Below are 10,101 nucleotides of genomic sequence, written 5' to 3' on the forward strand. Positions count from 1 at the left end.
AGTGCGGGGAGGTTGAACCCACTGCAAACCCAAAGAAAACCCCTCTTCCCCACTAGGGAACATGGATAAACTACCTTGTACTACCTACCTGGCAGTACCAGTAAGCACACTTGCTCCACATAAGCCAGGATAAAGTAGTTCAGCTCATCATTGTTAGTAATCTCCAAATTATTTTGTGTTTACTGCAGCATACCACGGGGTATGAGTTTAAACACAGAAGTTAATGCAGAACAGGTTGCACCGAGGTAATCTGTTCACATACCAAAGAACTGAGACTCTCTGCTTTCATTCTTGCTTTCCTTATACATGCAAGATCCCACCCCACAAGGAATTTCTCCAGGGCATTGATACAGATAGCTCTGACAGAGACACACTTTCATTTGGACACAGAAAGTCACTTACGAGGGATGCACAGAACTCCCCCCAACCACAAAGCAAGGGCACGTTACATACACACTCACAGAGGGAAAAAAAACCCAAAACAATCTCTGCTAGACACAAAGCTCTTATCATAGAGTGGCTAGGACAAGTCCCAACACAACCTATTTCCATACATTTTTCAGAAAACACACGTTCATTTGGACAAGAACATTTCAGAAGGATAACACAAGCTGTTTTATAAAAATTCTTTAGCTTAAGTGTATGTGACTATTCACCCTATCGTAACCAATCGATCAAAGTGTGCTGTAACTCCTGGGACTGCTGCAGTTGTATTTCCTCTTAGCTCAGTATCTTAGTGACACCTAATGTTTGTTTTTTGTAATACACTTGAAGAACAAAGCAAAGCCTGTCCGAACCATTTTAATCATCTGATTTGTACACTAACATAAAACCGATCAGTCTTCAAAATAGCGTACAAAACTAAACGTATACTATAAACCCATCTGTAGCAAAGTCATCCCCTCATCAGGTAGATCTAAAAAAAAAAAAAAAAATCCAAAAATATGTTTTGCTCCATTAAAAATAAAACTATGAAAATTCTATTTAGACATAGTGTCTCAGGACATAAAAGCAGATAAAAGTTCATATATTTTGGTTAAAGTGTTCATAAATTTTGGTTTAAGTTCTTAAATTTTAGTTAAAAGTTACTAAATACTGAAATTTAGTAAAGTATACCAGATCTTACTCCGTTTCTGCTAAACCCTCCTTCAAATGCCAAAGCTCAGTAGTTGTTTTTCTTTCTCATTTCCAGCTAACAATATGCAATCAAGAGGCAACATCCAGCTCTCTCACACTGCAGTGAAACTCAGTTTAACTTAACTTTTGGTGTACAAATTAACATTATTTTCTATGATACTAAACTACTGGTATATAAACATGTCTTGCAGAGCTAACCAAGAAGTTATAAAAAAAATACACACATTTCTAAAAAAACTAATGTATTTTACAATGGGAAAGAACTCCATCCTCTCTACATTATTTTGAAGAACAGGGTGTTATGAGCAATTTTTTTTTTAAGTTAAGAATTTTATGACCTACTGTATTAAACTTTATTCTTTAGTTTCAAGAAATTTGGGGGAAATTCCCCAAATTAAGACCATGTGCTCATAAACCACTCTGAAACAACAAACTGCAGAGTGTGTGTATGAAAGCATGAAATCAAACCCATATGCACACATAGACTTTAATAAAATTAAAATTGCAAATCATGTACATGACAAACATGTGATTGCAGAATACTATTAATACTGTCATACTTGCATTCCTGGGACAAACAAATTCTTTTCATATTTTTACACCCTTATTCCTTTCTATAAGCTAAAAAGATTTCTGTCTTTCTGGGATACAAACTACTCCGTAATGTCAAACACTACTCCCAACTGGACTCCGAAAATTTACTTAACAGAAATAATTTGTAAGCTGCTCTCATATCTGAAGGTACATGAATCCAAGTGTTTGATCTATGCTCAGTGTTAATCTTAAGATAACCATATGACATACAAACCATATGACATGGATGGTAAACGTTGGCTCTTTCCACTTCAATAGGAAAAAATAAAAGTAAGATATTAAAGTAATAACACAACACTACAAACAAAAAAGCCTCTGGCACAGAAGTGAACTCTGTACTTACAGGTATGCTCCAGACTTGCATTCCATCACTGTATCCGATCATTAGCAGTAACGGTGGTTCATTCCCAGTGCTATGTATTTCATGAAACTCCATATTCCTGGACGTATCTAAATTGGGTTTAAATATCAAAGCCATTATTAGCAGGTTAGGATCAACTATGGATGGTGTCATTTATACCAGACAGAGTTTTCTCAATGCATGTTTCTGTTCTCTTAATTAAAAAGCAAGCAAAGAGATTGAAATTTTTATGCTGGAACAACACTGAAATATATTATTTTAGGCAAACATAATAGATTTGTTAAAGTTTCACAGAGAGGCTAGAAACCATTAAAATTCAAAAAAGATGGAGAAAAATTTTCTGGATTACAATGTGGGTTGTCACTAAACACCCCCAAAAATTCTGTAATTCTTTCTACAATGATTAATAAAACATGGCAAACTTTTCAAATAGTAAAAGATTTGCAAAGGACCAACAAAATAAACATTAACAAATACAGAAATTACAAATGCACAGACCTAACAGATCAAAACCATTTCTAGACACTATGTCATTAATCTTTACATCAACCTTACCAAAAGAAAATCCTCAGGAAGAAAAGTGCTACAGAACATAATAATCAAAATATTAAGCTTTTCTTGAGTAAAGCCCTCTAAAACTACATTTTCAACCAGGGCAGAATGAACAAAAGCCCACTGCAAGCATGTAAGCATCAAAGAAAGAGAGGAAATACTCAGGATGGTGAAAGAGGATGTATTCAGGCCCAATCAGATTAAGCTGCATAAAACTAAATTTATGCAGAATATGAAGGATTCAGAAGAATATTGTAAAGAGTTTTTGTTACCCTGTGGGAAAAGAACATAAAGAGGGAAGGCCTGAGATTTTTTTTTTTAAACAAACAGACTAAGAAAACAAACCCACAAGCAAACAAACCTTAACTAGCCTAAAGCTGGACATAATGCCATGTACAGGTTGATAGGTCTTTTCTAGTTCGAACAACCATGAATTTATGAACTGTGAGCCTCTGTGCCATTTCAACAGCTGGAAAACATAATCTTCCCTATTAAGCTCTTGGAAAGGCTGAAAATTCCCCATCACAGCTCTGGCTATGCTTGCTATTACTCCATCGGAGACCAGAATGAGCCTTCACCATAGAGCCCTAGGCAGGAAAATAAGATGGCAGACAAGAAACAGCAATTTGCTGCAGGACTTAAATCCAGTGTTCTCCAGAAAGCAGGTGCCTTAGTTCCCCAGCTATGACAAGCAAATACACCACACACCACAACCGACTCTAAGATGTTCGATTAATTCGAGAAGTAACTACCTGAGAGCAGCATTCGACCATTCAGGCCCTAACCTTCCTTACTCAAAAAAAAGGTTAACTGGGATAGAAAGGCAAAACAGCTCAGATTTTAAGTGGACATCCACTTGATACTCATAGAAAAAGCTTGTAAAAATTACTATTTTTTTCCTAAAAAGGTTGGAAATCCATTGCCTGCACTAAGTCAGTAGTTGTTCTGATTAATTATTAAGATACACTGGAAGTGGTAAGTTGCATTTTAAGAACATTTTGTGGCTTTGCCTTGTTCTTTCCCTGAAAGACAACATGGAATCTCCTGCCCATTTTCCCCAGCAGCTCTTCCTTTCTGGGTTACTATGAATCGTATCCCACCACTGAAAATACAGCTCAGACCTGGACTGGATTCACAGTTAAATAATCTGTCTTTTTAATCAAACAGTAGAAGAAATTAATTCAGTTCTGTGCTTTGTTTTCAACTCCCTTAAGGAAAGGAAAGGGATTTTTGGGGGTGGATTTGCCTCTCTTCCTAAGCAACAGTTAGCTTGCCTTTAGAGAAGTTGCAAGGCCTAGTTGTTCTATTTGGCAGATGCTGAACATAAGTGCAGTTATTCACTGAGACTTTAGTCTATCTAGAATGGGGAAATGACTCATTGTGAGTCAGCAAGGTCTACTGACTGAAACTATTGTATATGGACCCAAAAATCACAAAAATAAGTGACAGAAAATGAAGCCATACCATTTAAATCTGCGTTTTCAAATCTGACCCAAATGATCTTCTCCTTTTCTTCTGTTGGTGGGGTACCACTGTAGGCCTGGATAAGAAGCAAAAGAGTTGAAATAAGGACGTTTAGTGCCTTTTTTCCATCCTCTATAGACCATAGGAGGGAATACAAGCTAGAAAATAAACCAGAGGTACATATATCTTACTGTCACCAGTATTCCTGCGAGGTTTTGTTTCAAAAAGGAATGGTTCCATGATCAACATACACCATACTAAACACAAAGAGCATAACATCACTTACAAAGGTAGAAATTACAAGACATATACAAAAATAAGTCTTCTGGAGCAGGTTAGAAACACTACAGACTTACAGCAATTTAGCCAAGCCAAAACACAGTGGCTCCTACAGTCTTTCACTTCAGCAGTTGCACACTACTTCTAAAAGCAATGTCAGAGCTGCTCACGTGAGGCATTTCTCCATCTAAAATTGTCTTTCATTCACCTAAAAGCTTTGTAAGCAGGACTGAGTAAAGAAAGAGACCTTTAATACATTGTTTATTTTACTGACATGTTTTAGTTATATTTGTGACATCTTTAATATAGCCATTTAAAAGAGAATAAACTGTAATTCCAGTAGAACAGATCCATGTTTCAGTTCTGTGTTCTACAGATTCCCATAAAAAGATGAGACACAAAAAGAAACTGTGAAGGAGACAAGCAGTGTTTCCAAACTGCCAAGTTTTACTGTTCTCAAGAGAAACTGCGGTAGTAAGAACATGAGCTACAGTAGAAATACCACCACTTCCAAATGAATTATGACAAAATACTGTACCGTACTTTGGATTAAATATGAAAAGAGCTTGTATAATCACTTTATACATGCCAGAAAACCAATAAAATGAACTAAAAACACAAATTTAAAAAATAAGTGTGGGTATTACTTTTCAAAACAAATCACATTCCATGCTTCCAAGGCAAACTGATTTGTAAAATAAAACACAGACTGTATCCTTTAACTACAGAGGGGGAAGAAATGGGGGGGGTGTGTGGAACGGAGCAATCTTTTAAATGTAAATTGGACTAGTTTTAATTTTGACCATGAGTCCAAAATGCATTTCATAAATTGATCACAGCGAGGGGAATTTTTTTTAATTGAGGAAATTCATAACTACCTAACCAAAATAATCCTTCAAATAAGAACCAAGACAGATTCCTGAGGCTATAGACAATTAGCTGCAATGCTCCTCCACTACAGGCTACAGCTTTCCTAAACAGGAACAAAACAAAATCAGTTTCCCTCTACTACCCAAAGGCTCATGAGCAATACAGAAGTGACAATTCCAATTTCATGCTGGTGCTACCTGTGGAAACTATGAACAAGAGCAGACACATGCATCACAGTTGCTCTCCAGAGAGGAAGATCCCAGAAGTGGGAAACAAAACAAAACAAAACAAACAAACAAAAAAAAAGATTTAAAAGGTAGGGTGAGGACTCTTGTTCTGCAAAACTCAGCACGCTTGAGAACAACAGGTTAGGTAGAGCTCCACACTACCACAGCAGCCAGGACACTCTGAAGCAAGCTAAGGAAATAAGATAAAAAAGGGGGAGCCAAGGTGGTAAAAAGAAACTTCCTGCTTTTCACCCAGTGATAAAAGCTAAGGTGACAAAGGGTGTCTACCAAGTTGTTCTAATGTGAGTCCAGCCAGGGTTCATACATAGGTTTCCAATTACAACCCAGAAAAAAACATATTTGTAAGACACAGAGGAAGTATCATGTCCAATCTCTCCCCTCACCAACTACTCTATTGTCAAAATTATCATAGGAAGAGGCTGCAACCTTCTTCCTGCTATTTATATTCTAATTCTTCAACTTCTGTGTAGGTAACATTTTCATTTAAGTTATTACCTATCAGAAGAAACCTGTAGGCCAAATTTTCAGATGCTATCCAGTCCATGCTTTCAAAAACCTGGCCTCAAGATTCACATTCAAAAAAACCAAAAATTTTTCTGGCTTTTCAATGGTATTTTGGTCCACCTGACACACGCTTCAACTGCTTTGTACACCAAAAAAAGTAATTTTAAAGATCTGCACATACCTGTGGCACAACATCTTGAAGAAACGTAACAACGCTTTCCATATACGACTGCTCCCTTGAAAACAGAAGGAGAATTTTAACTACCACTGAAGTTCAGAAATGGTTGTGAATATATTAAGACATATCACCAGAGAACACATGCACAATCTTGAGCGCAAGGGAAAATATTAAGTATGCAACACAGTTACATAACATACTGCCAAACACTCTGATAATATAAATAGTGGCCTGAAAGGCTGCAAAAAGCAAAGTCACACCTGTTCATGATGTAACTGCTTGGGGAAAAGGTATGAAATTTAACTGTCAAGAAATAAACTACGTTCTCCAGATCAGAGTGGCTGACTGAAGTAGAACAGGCACTTGGAAAATATTGTTCAGTATTTTTCTACTTGATTTGCATATTATACCATGAAGAAGAAGACCTAAGCTAAGGGCTGGAGCTCTCTTTGTGGGGCAAGTGAACTTTAAGACCTCACACGCGTCACATCCCATGATGAAATAAGCAGTAGCGGTTGGGGGTCAGGAGATGGAACAAAACCCTAACTAACAATAGTAAGGAGGTATTTCCAGATAAGTTTTCATAGCTTGGGAAGCTTATTCCTTCTTGGAAGTTCATTATCAGCAATGATTTAGAATAGTATAGAGTGCAAGATACATCTGTTCTGGTAGATCTAAACTAATGCATTTATTAGCTCATCCCTGCACGAGCGGCGAGTCTTGTGTAACTGCTGAGCAACGTACAGTGTGGGTTGACTATATTAGACAGACAGTGTTGAAACTACACAAAAAGTTTGTGCTTTCTGTAATGAGTAATGCTGAAACATGCTGGCAACAAGAACTATATTCACAAAGTCTGGAACAATTTTTTTTAAAAACTAACTCTTTAGGTAACAGCTTTGGCAGCCCCCAAATTAACTGTTATATTGTTAGTATTTTTTCTTGTGTTAATTCACGATTTCTAATAGCAACAAAGCAAAATCACAAACCATGAAATCTAAACTCTTGACATCCAAAGGTACATATGCTTTCTGAAACTCTGCTGTCTAAGATTCTTCTAATAGAAATGGGAGTGTTTAGCATTTAAGAATTAAGAGCTCTGCCCTTTACACAGCAATACAGAAGATACTTCAAGTCAAATGCTGCAACACCTGGATCAGCTTAACTAGTTCATTCCATTCTGAAAACAAAGATAAATCTAAACCATAAAATTTCAAATTTTAGAGAGCTTATTCCAACTCATGACAAAACTAGATTTTGTTCAGCAATCCAAGGATTACTGCATCAAATAAACTTGGTCTTACTCTGCTGAGACCTTATAAATGAGCTGTGGTTTCTAGTGCTGATTCTTCCTTGATTTATGTAGGTCACCAAAACTGTCCCTGTGTGCCTTCAGAGCCCTTTATTGCCTGGCAATAATACCTGTCTACAGGTATAGCACTAAATACAGTGTTTGAAGTTCTTATGTGAATGCCTACCAGCAAGAGTCATACCATCTTCCTTTCTCAGCTCATGAAGTAGGTACTTCTGTTTCTCCTCCCCAGTACATCGTGAAGCAAAACTGATGTTTGGTGAATGTTTTATTCAGTGTATGTAATCTAAATCTCTCCTGAAGTTGAAAAACTTCCAAGATATCTTTAAAGTGCTTAGGAACCACCAAAACAACAACAACAAAACAAATCACAAAAAAAAAAGTATATTCTTTAGTAAGAATGTAGAAGTTTAACATAAGCAGCAGGACGCTGCTGCACACTGCTCAACATACACAAACTTTCATCACAAAGAGTCACATTTTTGAGGTGAAAAGATATACATCAAAAACAAGCCACCATAAATAATAAGAATATAATAATAGATTTAATAGAATATAGTAAAAGAATAGATAATCTTCTTCTTAGAGGGTTTTTCTGTTATTATTAAAGCTTACTTTGATGAAAAGGTCATTACAAACAGAAATGCTTTTGTTGAGAAATTTTGCAACATTCTATCACATGGCTGAAAGACAAACCTCTAACACAACTTTTTGTGTTACAATGACAGGTTTCTTGTGCTCCCTGGTAAAAATAAAGTGAATCTTGACGTCAAAATACACAGCTACCTCCAGTGGCACACTAATAGCCACTGAAACCAATAGTACAAGTGAACATTTCAACACAGTGCCATTTTGTAGCAACAATTCAGCAGCATAAAGATCCCAGGAAAAAAGAAAAATTTCTACAAAAATCCTTCAACAAAGACAAGACCATAAATCTTCTAAACTGTCTTACTAAGCTCTTTTGCCATGAAAGTGTTTTCATGTGAACACAATAAGGATGCTCAAGCAAAACACGCTCCAGTTGGAGAGGTAGCTTCTTCCTTTGTTCTTGGTTTTCTTCCCTTAACCAAAAAAATTTGAATCCACCATTCTACTTACTGAAGGACTTTAATGACAGGCTTATATGTTTTAATATCGCCACCCCTGTGACACGGTGTTATTAAAAAGAACAGCAAGGCTGCTTCCTTCTAGGCTAAAGAAGTTTGCAATCATTGATCTACAGCTAGTGTAGTGTTTGTACAGCAAACAAAATTGTGTAATCAGACAACGAAACACTGCAAGATATTCATCTTTAAAATGGATAACTTGGAAGGTTTTGGCATATAAGCTAAAAGCATCCCATTTAGGGAGAGTTGGACCTGCACAGTCCTAGGAGACAGGAATGCAACATCTGTTTACCTTCTTTTATTGGAAAATACTCAATACCACAAAACCATACTGTCAACACAAGCCCTCACAGCTGGTTTTGAAAGAAAGTTCAGGCTAGGTTCTTCTTCTACAAGAAAATATAAAACATTTCAAATAAGGGCTATTCTAAAACAAGCTTACGTGACAGCTTGTGGGCGAACCACCACTCCTCCAGTACATCGACTAGGACGGCGTGGAGATTCTGTCGCCATTGTTTCTTTGCAGGTACCTGTAAGAAACACATTTCTTTTCAATAATAATTAGTATCAGGATTATTTACTACACTAGTTCTTAATATTCTTCAGGATGATAAAAACCTCTTGAAGAAGGAAACCTGACTTATGCAAACATATGAAGCACTATGTCTCTATACAGCACTCTTTAAAAAAAAAATACAAAAAACCAAGTTATTTCAGTATCTCAATCACTACAGCTCCTACAACGTATATGAAAGAAAAAACGAACACAAACCTGCATGATAAAGTGGAAAACTTTATATATGAAGCGCTATGTCTCTATATAGCACTCTTTAAAAAAAAAAAAACAAAAAACCAAGTTATTTCAGTATCTCAATCACTACAGCTCCTACAACGTATATGAAAGAAAAAACGAACACAAACCTGCATGATAAAGTGGAAAACTTTATTCAAACTGTACATGAAAGACAGCAGTCAAGGTATACAGTTACCATCAGCGCTATATAAGACTATTATTTACTAATGTTGTCTTAGAAAATATATGAATAATGTACAATCTCAAATGCAGTGCATCGTACTCTTGAAAATCCGTAATGGGCTACACTGAAGCTAACACAAGAAGCGTGGGGGAACACATCCTACATTTTTTGTCAGCTTTTTGTGTGACCTTCCAGTTTTTCTTCACACTTCTGTTCTTCCCTGGGAAAATTCATCATAACCTTCCTAAAGGCAAAGAACACCAGAGGAACAGCACAGACCCTAGCCAGCTCTTCGCTTTGGCCCGTCTCTGCCAGGGCCACCCGGTCAAAGGAGGCGAGGATAAACACCCAGCCGCACAGAAATTAATAACAAAGCGCTCAGGAATACCGCTGAGGCTTGACACAGGTGCCAAGCAACCTCAGAGGAAAAAAATGTCACGTAAGAGATACAATCTCCCCTCATACTGAGGAGACACCTGTGCCAGCGGTGCCCGTTTCCCGCCTGTCACCCTCCCC

At 36.9% G+C, this 10,101-nt stretch overlaps 1 protein-coding gene across 1 annotated transcript in view; it reads right to left on the reverse strand.

The window, feature by feature from the left end:
- Window positions 1–9,134, reverse strand: part of LOC104469445 (breast carcinoma-amplified sequence 3-like) — a gene marked incomplete at its 3' end in the record, with an annotated part of 113,457 nt that extends 104,323 nt beyond the window's left edge. Inside the window, exons 1-4 of the mRNA XM_010083947.1 lie at window positions 9,051–9,134; window positions 6,191–6,245; window positions 4,109–4,184; window positions 2,075–2,181 (exon numbers count right to left, since the gene is read on the reverse strand). Coding sequence (XP_010082249.1) covers window positions 2,075–2,181; window positions 4,109–4,184; window positions 6,191–6,245; window positions 9,051–9,121 — 309 coding nt within the window. The remainder of the gene's footprint in view (window positions 1–2,074; window positions 2,182–4,108; window positions 4,185–6,190; window positions 6,246–9,050) is intronic.
- Window positions 9,135–10,101: the final 967 nt, after the last annotated feature.

Source organism: Pterocles gutturalis, unplaced genomic scaffold (genome assembly GCF_000699245.1).
Source record: "Pterocles gutturalis isolate BGI_N339 unplaced genomic scaffold, ASM69924v1 scaffold17445, whole genome shotgun sequence".
Taxonomy (NCBI): domain Eukaryota; kingdom Metazoa; phylum Chordata; class Aves; order Pterocliformes; family Pteroclidae; genus Pterocles; species Pterocles gutturalis.